This window comes from Medicago sativa, chromosome 4, assembly GCF_051527215.1.
Source record: "Medicago sativa cultivar Bolivia chromosome 4, Bolivia_mono, whole genome shotgun sequence".
Taxonomy (NCBI): domain Eukaryota; kingdom Viridiplantae; phylum Streptophyta; class Magnoliopsida; order Fabales; family Fabaceae; genus Medicago; species Medicago sativa.
The window spans coordinates 77,281,002-77,299,068 of NC_140752.1; the positions used below are offsets into that span (position 1 = coordinate 77,281,002).

General features: G+C 34.9%; 1 protein-coding gene and 1 pseudogene across 1 annotated transcript; both read left to right on the forward strand.

Annotated features, from left to right (window-relative positions):
• The first annotated feature begins 401 nt into the window (after positions 1-401).
• On the forward strand, positions 402-1,320 carry LOC146932119 (uncharacterized; annotated as a pseudogene).
• An 11-nt stretch (positions 1,321-1,331) lies between these two features.
• LOC146932120 (uncharacterized) lies at positions 1,332-3,026 on the forward strand. Its single transcript, XM_085707727.1, has one exon. The coding sequence runs from the start codon at positions 1,332-1,334 to the stop codon at positions 3,024-3,026; it is 1,695 nt and encodes a 564-aa protein (XP_085563853.1).
• Positions 3,027-18,067: the final 15,041 nt, after the last annotated feature.

The following is an 18,067-nucleotide window of genomic DNA, read 5'->3' on the forward strand; positions in this document are numbered from 1 at the left end:
TCCCTCCACCTTCAAAAGCCCAAAAAGTGCGATTTTTTGGGTCAAAATCATCATCCCAAATCATTGCAAATCGTCAGGAAGCAAGTTTCTACGCTCATCAAGCATCAATTATCAGGTATTGTACCATCTAAACTCATCTCATTTTGCTGGTTTACCTGCTTGGTTCGTCTGTTTTTCGTAGGGAGTAGGGCATGGTACGCAAGTTAACTTGCGCAGGTTAACCTGGTTGCGCGACTTAACTGTCGCAAGTGCATTAGTGCTGCGTGACTTAAGTCACGCCACTGTGCAGCCATGTTTTTTTGAATTTTTTGCGCCACTTTTGTTCTTGGTTAGCTTGTTCCGCAAGTAATTTATTTTTTTCTTCCTTTGTAATTTTTTTTATTCAATAGATATTTAGGGAGATGGTTGACAAAGTCGCGGATGATGGCGTTGAACCGAAACCGGCCAAAAAAGAAGGTTCCGGTGAAGGTTCCGGCGATGTCAAACCAAGCTTTAATTTCAAACCATTTAAAGTCCAAATTCCAATTCAAGCTCGAATTGGTAAAATTCAAGAACCTAATCCGGTACCTACCGGTGTTATTTGTGAAGCTCGTGACACCGCCTCATTTTTTACAACAAATGCAAGATGGAGAGAGCGAGAAGAGTTACTTACTTGGGTTCGCGGACAAGGGGTGAAGGCCGGATTTGGTGTTTGTATAGATAAATCCGTTATAAAAAGGCCGTATTTGACGATGCAATGTGAAAGGAGTGGGGTATACAAGCCACCTAAGACAAGGAAGAAACCGAACCTTGAAGGCATTGGCTCAAGGAAATGTAATTGTCCGTTTAGGTTGAAAGGTTTCTTTGATAAAGATACAAATGATTGGTGGCTTGCAATGCTTTGTGGAATGCACAACCATGACTTGGAGGTGGGAAAGTTACAAGGACACCTAATTGCGGGTAGACTTCGTGCGGAGGAGAAGAAAAAAGTTATTGAAATGACAAAGAGCTTGACGGTGCCTCGGAATATTCTCACCAATTTGAAGGAAAACAACAACGAAAGTGTGACAACAATCAAGCAAGTGTACAATGTGAGAACAAGATGGCGCAAGGGGGAAAGAGGTGACATGACGGAGTTGCAATTCTTGATTTCGAAGTTGGTGGAGCATAAGTACGTCTATTACACAAGATGCAATAGTGAGGAAACCACTCTTGAAGACATCTTTTTTGCTCATCCGGAGTCAATTAAATTGCTCAACACCTTTCCGACCGTTTTGGTCATGGACTCTACATACAAAACCAACAACTACTGAATGCCTTTGTTTGAGATAGTTGGTTGCACCTCTACAAGAATGACGTATTCCGTTGGTTTCGCCTTTCTTCACTTTGAACTAGAGGATAACTTTGCTTGGGCACTTACGATGTTGAAAGGTCTCTTGTACTCAAATGACAACATGCCTAAGGTGATTGTCACCGATAGGGATGGTGCTTTGATGAAGGCCGTTGGCATAGTTTTCCCTGAAACATACACCATGCTTTGTTATTTTCATATTGGGAAGAATGTAAGGTCCAAGTGCATCACGGATTGTAAAGTGGTGCCAATGCCTCCTAAGGGTACAAAACTAGACAAGAAAGAATTGAAGAAGAACAAGATGAAGAATAACGATGTTGTTGAGAAAGTGGTGAATGCTTGGAGAGAGTTGGTTGAATCTCCCACGGAGGAATCATATGCAATTAATTTGTTGAAATTCAAAGAGGTATGCATGCCATTTCCGGAATTCATTAAATATGTCGAAGAAACGGTTTTGAACCTTAAGGAGAAATTTGTGAGGGCATGGACGGATAAAGTCTTGCATCTAGGGTGTAGAACCACCAACATAGTTGAATCCGCTCATGGTGTTTTGAAAAAATATTTGAGGAGTAACGTGGGTGATTTGGCATCATGTTGGGATGAAATCCACAAGATGTTGGCGGTGCAATTTGGTGAAATACAAGGTAGTTTCGGGAGGAACAAAACGGTGTTTGAGCACAAATACAAAAAGATCAAGATGATGAAAGAATTGGAGGGTTATGTTTCTAGAAAAGCATTGAGATTTATCTATGATGAATTGAAACGCTCCAAGACATTCGCATTTGGTGAGGAAGATTGTGGTTGTGTTCAAATGACATCCTACGGGTTACCTTGTGCGTGTATTATTGCCATGAAGAGCAAGCAAAAATTGCCTCTTGTCTTGGATGATATATACCCTCATTGGAAAAGGTTGTGTGTACAAGGAGAGAAGATTGATGATGACTTTTCCGTGATGGAGGAGTGGAATGGCATTCAAGAACTTCTCAAGAAAAGCCCTTACAATATGAAGCTCCACATCAAAGAGATGATGCGTCAAATTGCATTTCCAGAAACCACATTTTTGTCTCCGCCTTTGAAAAAGGTGGTAACCAAGGGAGCACCTAAAAGGAAGAGGACTACACTCAAAGTGTCATCAACGGGTCGAATCCCCTCTAGGTGGGAGACCATTGATTCTCAAAATCCGGATAGTCAACCTTCACAACCAAAGAGGTCACTTCCAAAGAGGAAAGATGCACGCCTTGACACTTATTCCCGCTCACAAGCTTCATCCTCCACTTCAAAACCGTTTTGGAATATCCCATACATTTCAAAAATTCCAAATATCATGAGGCCTTTTGTTGAAGAAATTGTGAATGTTAAAGGGGATGGTCATTGTGGATTCCGGGTGATAGCTAGACACTTGGGGATGGATGAGGAAGATCATGTATTGATTCGTCATGCACTTATTCAAGAGTTGAGAAATCATAAGAGTGACTACATGCCGATATATGACACGGAGGAGCGTTATAACATAATCTTGAATGGTTTATACCCTCCTAAACGTACAATTGGTGTTGCGCCTCCAGATAAGTGGATGACCACTCCGGATATGGGTCACATTATTGCTTCTTGCTACAAAAGACCCGTTGTTCTATTGACTTTGTCCGAAACGACAAGGAAGGTTGTCCGTTACCACCGAGTTGTAAGGAGTGGATGAACAACAAGATTGGTGAGGCGGAGAATTGGCATTTTGCATTTTTGGATAGACAAAACGCTTTCAATGAACTCATGTCTAAGGAGCCTCAGCCGCCAAAGAAACCAACAAATGAGCACAATCCAATTGTTTGTGGTGATACTCCCACCCCGCAAAAAAAGGAACAAGAATTTGAATGGACGGAGGACATGGAAGAGGACGACAATTTAGGAATATCACTAGACCTCTTAGATAGGTTATTATAGGTTAGGAAAGTTATAGGTCGGTCGGTGTTCGTCCTATTTTTTGGTGGTATTACACCCCGACATATTTTTTGGTGGCCGGTTATGTAATTTGTATATTTATGGCCAATATGTAACTAATATTATATATATTAAATGAAATGAATTATTTTTTTGGTGGCCGGTTATGTCACACCAATTATTGCTTGCATTACTTACTTTGTCTCTAATTATTTGTAAGAGAAATGATATTTGAACATCCATTTTCCAACAACTTTTGTGACAACTCTCTCTCTTATATTCTCATTGTACTTTTATTCTCTCTCTTCCTTTTTCTCTCTCTATTGTTATTGTCCAATAGAAAGAGAGGAAAAAGGTTGTCACCAAAAGTTATTGGAAATTAGTTGTCAAAATATCATTCCTCTATTTGTAATTTGGATCGTTTACGTGTCATTAAGTGTGTTTAAATGATTACGGGTCATTATCGGCGAATTTGTGTAATTTGGATCGTTTGGATCGTTATGTGTGATTATGTGATTGTGAAAAAAACGATGTTTTGGTGTAATTTTGATGCACTAAGTCGTATTATCCAATAATATTGTTAAACTGACGTAATTAGGTTCAATTACGAGCATTTTAGGGTTTGGACCCAAACTGCATTCAATGCACATCAGTACAGCATTTAATGCTGTACTGATATATCAGTAGTGCGTGAGTTAACTCGCGCAAGTGTAATACTATGCGTGAGTTAACTCACGCTGTTTTTTTTTTATACATGCCTATGCGTGAGTTAACTCACGCAGAGTTTTACCCTTGCGCATCTTAACTTACGCAACGTTGCTTAACTAACGCATAGTATTACACTTGCGTTTGTTAACATGCGCAGGGGCAAAATTGGCATGGCTGCAGAATGCGAGCAAAACGTGCTGGGTGGAGAGCAAAATTCTATTTTGAATGATCTAAGAGTGGACAATGACTCAACAAACTCTCACGTTTCATGGCTTAAAGTCCCAAAACCGTTACCATTGAAATAAGGAAGCCAAATATCAAGACATTAAAGACATGGGGCTATTACGACTGTTCGTAACCAGGGGCTACGATCGTAACAACTTCTAGATATAAATTTTATGGGTTTCCTTGTGGGAAATTGGATGGACTAGTGTTCAATCCATCGTTAAACTCTTGTAACTCAGATGCTCATGAATTTTTCGAGGCTTTGACCATAAATAGGCTAGCCTAGGCATTGGTTCATGACCATTTTTACATTATCATAGACAAAACAATTGTATTGTTCTTGTTCTTGCAATAAAATTTCTTAGCTTACTTTCTTCTTTTATTTACTTTATTTTGTTTATGCTCTTCACTATGAATAGTGAGTAGTTTTTTTAGGTCTTGGAATCATGAAAAAGTAGTCTTATGGCAAACTTTTCAGGTGGGGTGGCATTTCACATGGGAAAGGTGAATCATTTCCCACCATGGGAAAGTTCACTTTAGCCATTAGATCATTTTGAAGAGCACAATCTTATTATAGACTTACAACACTATATTATTTCTTTTACATCTTCCACCACTCTTCTCTCTTCCCCCACCACCAGCAACATCAAAACGCAAGAGCATTCATCCCAATAATGAAATTAGATTAATTAGTTAAAATAAAATCATGGAACACACAACAACAACATCAAACACGCAAGGTGTTGTTCTTTCTTTTAAATGAATGAATTAATGAATATTGGAATCTGGTCTAGAAACATGGCCAACTAGCAAACCCATTTCTAATTTCTTTATGTCATCAATCCTCTTCATTTCTTTTCTTCTATGAAGCCCCGATACCTGACACGATACCGATACGATACGATACCGATACAGCGATACGGGAAAATTTTCAAAATTCCCGATACGATACGGCATCGATACGTTATTAAAAAATTAAATTTAAAATTAATAGTATAAGTGCACAATGTATAAACATAACTAAAAATGATAATAAACAAACATTCACATTAATGAAAATGATCAAAACAAGTGACAATTACATATTTTTTTGGCACAAATTAGATAGAATATAGTTAAACATCATTAGTACCATCCAAAGAGAACATCATAAGTACTATAAAAAAAGAACATCTTGGTCTAATGTTGACTACTTAACAGTTAACACTAATTTATATCGAAAACAAACGGTAGAAGAAACGTAACATTAGAGAGAAGAGAAACAGAGTAGAATTCAATCAGTGGTAATGGTTAGAAGAAAGAATAGCTATTGCTATGTGGTGACGAGAAACCCTATTTTTTTAGGTTAAGATACAATATGATTTTGATAGCGCTGTCAGACTTGTAGTTTTATTTCTTATTATTTTATTTTTCTTTTTTTTTAAAGGAAATATGTAAGACAGAAGTATAGGTGTCGGAGTATAAGTAAGCTGTGTGAGTACAAATTAGTCGTATCCGACACGTATCGGTCATTTTTTTTCCTTCAAAAAATAAATATTAACTGTCCGATACTTCTCCAATACGCGTATCGGGACGTATCCGACACGTATCGGTCATTGTTTTTCAAAAAAATAAATATTAATTGCCCGATACTTTTCCGATACGCGTATCGGGACGTATCGGGGCGTATCGGTGTCGGATACGTGTCGGATACGATACTTCACCATTTTTGGAGTATCGGGGCTTCAGAGCTTTTCTTGTTGTTGTTTTGCCTATCAAACTGCAGGCTCTCAACCCACAAAACAACCTAGATTAATTTTTCTATATTGATGTAAGTTAAGAATTATGACTACCTTGGTATCAAGCTGCAATTCCTTGCTGAAAAGCTCTTGATCCTCCGAAATAATATAATAATTGAAGAGAAAATTGAAATTACGGAATCAGAAAATTGAAATTGAAAAATACGAAACAGATCTGAGTCAGAAAGTTATCCCAATCTGCAATTCACCTACCACCACCTATTACTTTAACCTCATTGTCTTCAACTTACTATCTTCAACCTCCATGAAACTACAACACATTTCCATCTTCATCATGTTGTTCTTAAAGAATATTGAAGAAAAAATGAAATTAAAGAAGAATTCAAAAAAAATCTCCATGTGTTGCAATTGAAAAACCATGGTGTTTATGTAATCCACAATTAATTAAAAACAATACTCTGTTTATGGAATCTGAGTTTTAGATGAATGAGAGAGAAAGGATGAAAGGTAGGATATGAAGTTGTTTCATTGTTTGATAAACAGTTTTGTCCAAAATGAAGACCAATGGAGAGATGAAGGAATACGGTGGTGGTGGTGAGTGTAGGAGAGAGAATGGTGGTGAGTGTAGGCTTTCCCATGTGAAATGCCACCCTAAAATAATTCAATGAAAAAGTGAGAAACAAAACCATACAATCCTAAGTCTTAAACTTGGGACCAAATTTAACTTTTAATCACTTAACTTAATTTTTGATAATGATTTAGTTTTTTGTATTTGTTTTTTTTTTTGTTGCTTAAATAGTTAAATCGTCCATGTAAGTTCGCGTGTTTTTTTTCCGTCCCTATATCTTTTTCTGTTCTAAAACAAACCCTGTAAGATGAAAACATTTTGATTTTAGTCCCTACCGTCATCATATGTTACAAAGAAAGTATATGTGGCAAACAAAAGCTGACGTGGCAGACGACTCTGGTTTGGCACACAGTGAGATGGACCTAAACCAAAAAACAAAATTCGTAGAGGACCAAAATCAAAAAACGAGAAATCAAAAAATTCAAATTTAAAAACCTCGGTTCTTCCATCTCTTCCTGTCTTTCTTCCCCATTTTTATCTTAGCCGCACACTTTCACCTTTTCTTCTACCCATATCCTCAATTTCTGGTAAAAATTCATAGATACAGTAGAAACTCTTTAATTTAATACTCGGTAAATTAATAAACTCTCTAAAATAATAAATTTGTCCGGTCCCGACTTGGGCCAATGTAAAAAATTGAAAAACTCGATAAAATAATAAGATAATAATTTTTCGCGAGATCCCTTTATAATTTTCGGTCCCAAGAAAATCATAAATTAGAAACTGAAAAAAAATATATTAGGAATACATTGAACACATTTGTTCCTCCTGATTACATTTAATGTACTTCAAAAGTCATTATTGATTTCTAATGCATATGAACACAGTAGTTACTAATTTACGTTGAGTCCCAAGGTTCGCTGCAACGTAATTCTAAGAGGCATAGACTAATTTGCCTTTTTGTTTGGTATGTACAGTATAATTACTTAAAAACTCTTTAAATTAATAATTATTAATTTATCGATAAATTAATAACTCTCTAAATTAATAAATTTCTCCGGTCCTGACATTATTAATTTATAGAGTTTTAACTGTAGATCATAAAACAGTAAAATTTCCATGATTTCCACAAAAACATTGTTCTTTTGCACAATGATTTTGTTCTTTGGTAACTACACTTCAAGATTATATCCCCCTTCAAACTTTAGTTTTCCAATAGTTTTCAAAAGTATAAATTTGAAGTTAATCATTAAAATTTCAAGAGCCTGCCGAGGATAACCATGGCCGCCCTTTGAAAAACATTAAACAAGAAACTTCCAATTTGTTATAACAGAACAAACGTATCTGAGTTCGTGACCTTGCCAGTGAATTTAACAAGAATTTGTCTACCGCTGCTAAGCTGTCTAACTAGGTTTCATAATATATATTCTATTGAGGTTTGTTATTGATTCTTTTTCTTTCATTGATGGAAAAATTCATTCAAATATGTAATGGTCAAGAAAAAAGGGGGAAAAATGAAGAAAATTCATGGTTAGATTAGATCATTTTTCTTGTCAAGACAATTTTAATTGAATTAGAGTTTGTCACATTTCATGAGTTTCTTTCTATTTTATCTTGCACTTCAACGGAGTCATGTTTTTTCCTCAACTTCTGATGATATGTTTATTTTTCATGGAATTCAAGCAAAGCTAAGAGAGGTTCCATCTTTTGAGGGACATATTCTTTTGGAAAAGCTAAGAGATGTATTAGAATATTTGAAAGGTCATTTTATGGCTGTTTGACAGGAAGAAATAAAGAGGATGTGGTGAATGTTATATCCATAGTTTGTTATTTTATACTACTCCGTGCAAAAGAACCATGATTTTGGGGAAATCATGTAAATTTTACTGTTTTATGATCTATTTGTGAGTTTTTAGCATAAATGCAGGATATCGGTATATGAAATGGTGAACGTGTGTGGCTAATATAAAAACAGAGGAATAAAAACATGAAAAAGATGGAAGAGCCAAGATTTTAAAATTTGTATTTTTTGTCTTCTCGTTTTTTTAGTTTTGGTCCCTCTACGAATTTCATTTTTTGGTTTTGGTCTCTCTCACTCTGTGATTCATCACCAATTTTACCAAATCAGCATCGTCAGTCACGCCAGCCACTGCCACATCACCCTCTGTTTGCCACATATACATTTTTAAGACATGATGACGGTAGGGACTAAAATCAAAATGTTTGCATCTTACAGGGTTTGTTTTAGAACAAAAAAAGATGCAGAGACGAAAATCATAAACATCCAAACTTACATGGACGATTTAACTATTTAAGCCTATTTTTTTTGTCAATTTGCATATGTATTATTAAATTTTAAATTTAAGATTCATACGTAAACATAAATTAAAGACCATATATTTAAAGATTGAGAGGTCATAAGAAAATAAAAGCATAATTTTAGAGTTTGAAATTCATACACAAATGAACTAAAATGGCAAAATAATACAAAAATAAAGGATCAAATAATTATCTGAAATTAAGTTAAGAAAAAGAAATATAATTTTACCTAAACTTTATTAACTAACTCCCTATTTTCCTACCAAATAAATATATCTCCTTACTGTATATTCCTCTTAAATATATTTCCTACCAAATAAATATATCTCCTTACTGTAGGAGCAGAACTATGATGTGGAAGAATTGATTGAAGTGGCTAGAAAATGGAAGAGAGTCCCACACACCCACGGCCACAGTGGAAGTGTTGATGTTGGCTAGCGATTGAAGGAGAGTCCTACGCACCTACGACCACACCGTACCAGGTCCTTCTCGTTTTGTCTCCGAACTCTCTGGGACCAGAACCAGGACCACCTTAACCCGAGACGTACGTACCGACACAACCATTTCTTGATTGCGACGTGTTGCTCAATCACTGCCTCATGTTTTTCATTCGCGAATTTTCCACGTTGGCATTTTTCCATTTTCATAACGACTCTCTAATGTATGAGCTGTCTTGCACCGTTGGATTTGTTTTCTGTGGGTCCCTCTTATGGTGGTATAGCACATGAATTCTTGCCGGCAAAATTTTTTGTGATATTCGCCTTATATTTGTTTGTAATGAAAAAACTTATGGGAATGTTAAGCTGTGCTCTCGTTAAGGAAGTCAAATGTAGTAATTTTGCATTGGAATTTATGCATTCAAGGTCTAAAAAGTATAAAAAGCGGCATTTTTAATTTAAAACTTTCTCTTTTAACTTCTTTAACCAGTGTTCCGGGAGCACTGGTTAACATGACCCAAAAACTTAGCTCAAATGCATTTTTTTTATCCGACCCTGTTGCCAAAAAAAAATTCCAAATCTGACCCCCTTTCACATTTAAATACAGATCTGACCCCCTTTCAGGTATTTTTTGAATTTTTTTTTTCTGACCCAGTTACCAAAAAAATTTCCAAATCTGACCCCCTTTGACATTTAAATACAGAAATGACCCCCTTTCTGGATTTTTTGTTTTTTGTTTTGTCGTTTTTCTCATTACCGCAGTTTCAAATTGCGGTAATGAGCAACCTTTCTGACGCGCGCCAGGCTTGCACAGATGAGGCAGGTTGACTGATTTTTTTTAAATTTTTTTTATTCATTACCGCAGTTTGGAATTGCGGTACTGAATTTTTTATTTTTTTTCGTTTTTTCTATTTTTGGCACAATATATGTTTTTTAAAATTAGATGCAAATAATAATAAATAAATATAAATGATAATTGTAAAAAAATATAAATTTAAAAACATTAATTATATTATTCATTGTGTTAAAAATAAAAACTACTTTCTCCGCGGTAACCATTTACGCCAACCTAAATTTAAATTATGACTTCCTGTAGCACATAATTTATCTTTTTTTCTTCGTACGGGTCGTTGGTCTTGCTCTTGCTCTTCCTCTTCCTCGGGCTCTTCCTCTTCCTCTTCCTCTTCCTCATCCACCTCCTCATTTTGAATTTCAGCATCATTAGTTTGCATAGTCACCTCATTTTGCCGCGTGTTCTTCTTTTCACCATGACTACACAACCCTTATTCCAGACGTGTTAAAAAACGAGAATGTTTACGCCATCTACAACAAAGCATTCAAAGTAGTCCAGGACAAGAGTTATTGGCCCCCATACGGGTCCAGAGCTTTGTCATAATCCAGACATGCGAAGACTAAAGAAAGGTAGACCCAATAGTACTCGCATTAGGACTGAAATGGACGAGGAGGTGGAAGAAAGAACACCGACACCGATAGTTTATATAGTTATGTATTATGTGTTCAACCAATCTTTTATAAGTATTTATGACCTTTTTTTTAACCTTCAATAAAATTCCGTCATTTAAAAAAATTAAGCAGTTTTGTGATTTTAATGTCTATTTTTACTATGCAAAACAAGTAGAAATGTATGAAAAAATGATTGTGAATTTGGATGAATGGTATATTGTTTTAATAATGCCAAAAATAGAAAAAACGAAAAAAAATAAATAATTCATTACCGCAATTCCAAAGGATAAGAAATATTAATGATATTAATGATAATTGTAATAAATATTAATTTAAAAACACTAATCATGTCGAACAGTTTGATCGAGAGATGTATACCTTCTCTGTTCGTGAGACCGTCAACTACAGGGAGGGAAGGCCAATGTGAACTTTCAAGGTTGACCTACAAGCGGGGTGGTGTGATTGTGGGAAATATCAAGCCTTACATTTGCCTTGTTCCCATGTCATAGTTGCGTGTTCTTCTTTTCACCATGACTACACAACCCTTATTTCAGATGTTTTCAAAAACAAGAACGTTTATGCCATCTACAACAAAGCATTCAAAGTAGTCCACGACAAGAGTTATTGGCCCCTATACGAAGGTCCCGAGCTTTGCCATAATCCAGACATGCGAAGACTAAAGAAAGGTCGTGAAATGTTTTTAAATTAATCGTTGTGTAAAAAAATTAAGTAGTTTTGTCGTTTTAATGTCTATTTTTACTGTGCAAAAGAAGTAGAAATGCATGCAAAAATGAATGTGAATTGGATGAATAGTATGGTGTTTTTATAGTGTCAAAAAGAGGAAATACGGAAAAAATAATTAAAATTCATTACTGCAATTCCAAATTGCGGTAAAGAATAAAAAAAGTTAAAAAAAAATATTCATACCTGCTGCACCATGTACCAACCTGCCACGTGTCAGAGAAGAGGCTCATTACCGCAATTTGAAACTGCGGTAATGAGGAAAACGACAAACCAAACTAAAAAAATACCAGAAAGGGGGTCAGATCTGTATTTAAATGTGAAAGGGGGTCAGATTTGGAATTTTTTTTGGCAATAGGGTCGGATAAAAAAAAATTCTGCATCTAAAGGTTCTTTAAGTTTTTTATTTTTCCCAAAGTGGTCCTTTAAGTTTCAAAAGTCCCAAACAAGTCCTTTTAGATTTTGAATCGTTTCAAACAAGTCCTATTGTAGATAGCATAGTTGGTAATTGCTTCCTTGAACTCATCTTTGGTACCAAATCTGGCTCCTAACACCCACTTAAAATTAGTCATCTTTTTAGGTATGGAAAATGGTGGATAATGCTCTTTGTTGCTATCATCTGAATCATCACCATCATCCTCTAAAATGACTTGTTTGAAACGATTCAAAAACTAAAAGGACTTGTTTGGGACTTTTGAAACTTAAAGGACTTGTTTGGGACTTTTGAAACTTAAAGGATCACCTTGGGAAAAACGAAAAACTTAAAGGACCTTTAGATGCATTTGACCCAAAAACTTATGACTTGGGATATAGGGTTCATCTTACCGAGACAGACATCAAAGTTTTTAAAAAAATCGTTTTTAGCTAAAGATTCTCACATTGACAATTGAGGTTAAAGGGATGTCAATGGTATCCATGGGTACAAGTAATATGATATCCGTCCCCGCTCTGTTGAATAAATATGGTACCCGTGTCTGTCCCTGTACCTGCGCGGATATATCTTTACGGGTAATCCATGTGTATTTAGATGTCCACGGATATTCGCGGGTACCCATGAATTTTTGAATTAATTTTTTTTTACAAAGAAAAATACTTTTTTAATTACTTACAAACTTGAACTTTTAAAGATCCATACATAACATATTTGATTCAAATTTCATAATTCATACCATAATCCAGCAAAAATCATGATTCTTACATAATCCCAAGCAAATTCATCATACCATGATGCATATGATTCTTACATAATCAATACAAATTCATAAAGTAAAATAAAAAGATAAAAACATCCAACATCCAAAAAGCATAAAAAATTCCAAAGAAAAGATAGAAAAGACTAAAATCCTAATAAACATCCAAAAATTCATATGCATTCCAAGCTATTTTATATATACACGTGGATATTTTAGTAATTTACTTAATTTATTAACAGGTACGGATACCCGCGGGCACGGGTATTGTAACACCCTATTTCCCAACGATAATTATTAAATAAATAGAATATATTTAATAGTGAGGATGTTACAAAACTCGACATTATATCACAAAATAACAATAAATTGTTTTCTTTTAAAATAAATCCACTAGAGAAGAAGAAAATTATTCAGTGATCACATTAATAAATTCATACTTGTCGTTCAATAATCATAAATAGGAACATAACAAGGTTTCCAAGATTCAACTCGAAATGTAATTAAAAATTAAATCGTCATCCCCAACCCTAGTGTTACAATATCAGAGCTCATAGGGACCACATGCTTATTCACCTATTAAATAACAGAACTAAACGGAGGGCATCCCCTCATCTCCACCTTCTAAAACGTCCCATAGCTACTCCTTGTCAACCTGAGTATCTGTACTCAAGGTACAGCCACCATACACAAAACAACACAACAAAATAAGGGGTGAGAAATCCTGCCATAACAAAATAATAGGGAAAAACACACATATCAAAGAAATATCAGAATAATATAATCTCCACCATATGTTCACTCTCAACAGTTATTATGTATAATCTCTTCTTTTCACAATTCACTACACACATCATTTACACACTTACAACCACCAAGCACAAAACATCATCATATATATGCATTTGGACTCTCCTATCGACCTATATGAATGTGGTACCACACCTACTCGTCATTTTGCCAGTGTTATGTTTCTGGACTTTCACTGCATATTTTGCCAGAGGTATGTTACTGGACTTTCACTGCATAATTTGCCAGAAGTATGTTACTGGACTTCACTACATAACAATGCAAGACATCATGCTCTAGACTCTAAATGGACGCGTAGAATTAAAATCAACAAGTATTACAAGTATACACTCAATCACGTAGCCCACATATTAATGCAAGACTCCCACTAAAATGCACGACTCTAATGCAAGCACACAAAACATCATCACCACTCTCATCATCGTCATAGATAAACATCAACAATATCATCATCACAACAACATAGACACCGTCATTCTCATCATTATTCTATTATAACATCATCATTTTCCATCATAGTAATTTTTTTTAACTATATATAATATTAATCGTCATCAATCTCTGTCACAGTTGTAGGACTCCTCATCATTACTCTCTATCATCCGTTTATATCCCCACCCTATCTTTTCATTAATCTACACCTTACGTGTGACTCATTCTACGTCAACATCCCTTTATTTTATTGTATTATTCATCTCACAGACGTGCTCTATTCTCTCATCTATTCTAGGCCATCTATATACTTTATCCTGATATCATACTCTATTCCTCATTCATAGTCTTAAGATATTACTTGTTAATTACCATTACATATAACGTCTCCTCTCTTTACAACTAGGTCGTACCTCACCATCGTCATTAACTCCTTCATACTTATTCTTCTCAATAAAACAACTTTATATCTTATTACTTTGTTCTCGTGTTCGTAGTCATCTATGCATCACCCATTCCCCTAATTCTTAACTCCGTTCTAATTCAAAGTTATTATCTCACCTTAACATTAATTTCGACTTCAGCAACTTCCCTCACTAAGACTATATTATAATCCAAGGTTTCATTCTCTCGATACTAGTTGTTATTATTATCGTCAACCATTATAACTATTAACTCTGATCATCTTTCATATTCATCTTGCTCCTTTCTAATCGATCACCGTCTTATTCATCATTATCATCATTCCTATTATATTTCATTACTTAATATACAACTCCTTATCTTCCCTTACATTTCGGCTTAACGACCCGCTCATCGTTTACAGTCATCTAAATTAGACTTCTATATTCTCTATTAATTTTTACACCTTATACGTTACTATCCAACATTCATCTTAAGTTGTTTAAATACCTTCGCTCTTTTACTCTTTCACTTAACGGTATTCCTAAACTCATTATTGGTTTAAGGAGATTATGTATAACCCCATCAGTTACTCGAACGAGCACCTACTTCATATCCCATTTTATCATCGTCTTAAACCCCTTTTTACTAAATAGTGTGTTTTTAGACTCACCACGTATCCACACTATTTGCTCCATTAAATTATCGTCCTATAAACCTTAGTTAACTGGATATCTTTTCTCACTGTTATTATTACCACCGACCTTACCCAATGTTTTTAGTCCTACTAGAAACATAACCCACTTCATCATTTACTTATCACCCTAAACAAGATGCGTCATCAGCATTACTCGTCATTCACAAACATCATTTATTACATTATTCATCATCACCATTCAACAATTATCATATCAACATAGATCTTCATCCTACGACAGTAACCTCTCATCTTTAAACAACATCTTACACAAGCATATGTACACATCACATTGCTTTGTTATTCATTACTACATTTGAAATCTACCCTCGTCATTCGTTCTCTCCTTCACTACAACTTTCATCCTAATAATATACCCCATTCTCTATCCTAATTTAAGTGTTTACCCATCTACCAATATTCCTCGTAGAGTCATCCATATTATCTTTCACTTCCTGTTTCCAAGTCATCTTGACATTCTTAATTTCTCATAGACTATTATCTTCGGTTCATAAGTAAGCTTGTTATTATCTTGAGGCAATCACTTTTACTTATGCTCGAACTCACTCCCTCATCTATATATGTAATTTAGGGGTACTTACATTTACTTTACACCCTAATGGATTTCTTAAAATCACTACTACTACTTTTATAAATGTTGAAGAGTCCACTAAAAGGATCGTACTAAAATTTCACTAACAACGCATCATGACCCAGGTGCGGTGCTTAAATCATAACTCAAGTTCTAGAGGGACTAATGCATTCCATCCAAATGAAATCTAACACCTTTATCTACATCTTTCATGAAGAGACCTAAATCCAATTCGGTACAGAGAATGGTGGAAAGATTGGTTTTCCTAAACCTAGACAGATCACATGGCCGTGCTGACCCCTGTGTAGTATTTTGATCATAATTCACGTTTTGGATGTCCTCTTGAGGTGAGACCTAAACCATTGGAAAGCTAACATCCATACCTACAACTTTCATGTTTACACCGAAACCCAGTTCAAAACGGAAAATGATTAAGAAATACAGTTTTTATTTGTTAAGTTGGGCTGACAAAATCGAGGGCCGATATTTAAAATCGGGGCCCGATTTTTACAGAGTCAAAACACTCAAAATTTTGAGCCAGAGTCGGTGGCCGATTTCCCAAATCGGGGCCTGATTTTGGCTGACAGAAACTCGACCAAAATCGATCCAAAAATGCATTTTCTTCCTATTAATCACTTCTAACCCTCTTAACTCAATCCCAACACACCCCAATTGTCCCTGACTAACACTCTAGGTTTACTCTACTGTTTGTGCATTAATTCACTATTAACTTATCCAATTTTACACTCGTTCAGAGTCATGTTCTTAACCCTAATTTCAAAACTAAGTTTCCTTAATATCACCCTTTCAACAACAATTTTTTAGATTCATTCATCATAGTTCTCGGTGGGACTCATCCTCATAACAATAATCATAACTCAAGAACTAATTAACCCCAACAACATCTTCATCACCATCATAACAACACTCCTACTATAACCCCTTTTCAGCCCCACAACAAAATATTAAACCCTAAAGATGAAGAGATTTTCCCCCTTACCTCGAATTCGTTGGTTGAAACCTCCGGTTTGGCTTGTTTGCAACTAGGGTTCTGATTTCTTCTCTGCTTCTCTCTTTTCTCCTTTCACGTTCAGTTAAAAAGAAACCGACCAATCTATTTACCTAATGTACTATATATATTCGGGCCAACCTTCTTCTTAAACTTTTCTAGTGCTAGTTACTATTCTTTTGCTCTTCCCCTCCCCCACTTATTTAAATCTTACTTTTTGCACACCTGTCACCTTTTATCTATATTTTTTCTTTGTTTTGAGTTTTCTCCATTCGCCTCATTTAATTCGTTAAGCCACCTCTCACTCAACATTATTACTCTAATCATTTCTCACCACGACTCACAACATAACAACAAGGCAACAACAATAATATCAATCCATTCACTTACTCACTACACTCAATATAATAATAATAAATTTTAAAATAAAGTGGGGCCTTACAGGTATCATCAAATCTGTGTCCGTGTCTATAAAGTAACGGGTAGTTAAATACCCGTTTATTATACCCGCGGATACCCGTTTAGCTACCCACCCCGTGCCCGTGATGAATTTTATCCGCGGATACCCACGGGCACGGATTTTTTTGCCACCTCTAGGTTAAATCCACAATACTACCTCCGGTCACTGTTATAAGCAAAAATTCACTTTTTAGATTCATTCAATGAATGATGTATGTAGTCTATATATAGTCCACATACATTATTTATTGAATGAACCTAAAAAATAAATTTTTGCTTGTAATAATGACCGGAGGGAGTATATAATAACTTCTTATCAACTGAGTCAACATTTATTAACATTGCATAATTTTCGTCTTACATTAAAATAACTTTAAATTTGTGAAATCACATAATTTTTATTTTATTTGATGTACGACTAGAAATTGTAAACACACACTCTTATTTGGTCTACGACTAGAAATTGTAAACACACTCATGAAAATTATCTTTGTAAACCTACTTAAGTCGGTCTAGTGGTATTAGTTTAAGTCTCAGATTCATTTCTCCTCAATATCAATTTGAGTGAGTTAGTTTAACTTCTTCAAAAAATATACATTAGTAATTTAATTCGTTTATTTCCTTTTTTAAAATAACCTAGTTTATTTTCTTAACTTGTATCATATTGACACAAGTTAATATTACTCGAAAAGTTTTTTTTTATAGAATTACTCAAAAAGTAATTGTAATCATACTTATTTTTTGTACAAAGAAACATTCGTTTCTATAAATCTCATACACGTATGTTTTATGTTTCTTTTTATGTTTATCACAAAGCAATCTTATTAAATATTACAATAAATTTTGCAAAAATAACAATATATTAGAGTGAAATATACTTTCCTAGCCTAAAAAAAAGCATCAATATAACTCTCACATCTCTTTTTTTTTTGACGATAAATAACTCTCACATCTCTCTTATGCAGTGAACTAAACAAATTGAGAAGGGTGATCAAATTGGAGCAAAGTTT

What these genes read in the sequence shown, in the direction of transcription:
- LOC146932120 (XM_085707727.1), top strand. Translation starts at nt 1,332, where the DNA reads ATGACGTATTCCGTTGGTTTCGCCTTTCTTCACTTTGAACTAGAGGAT.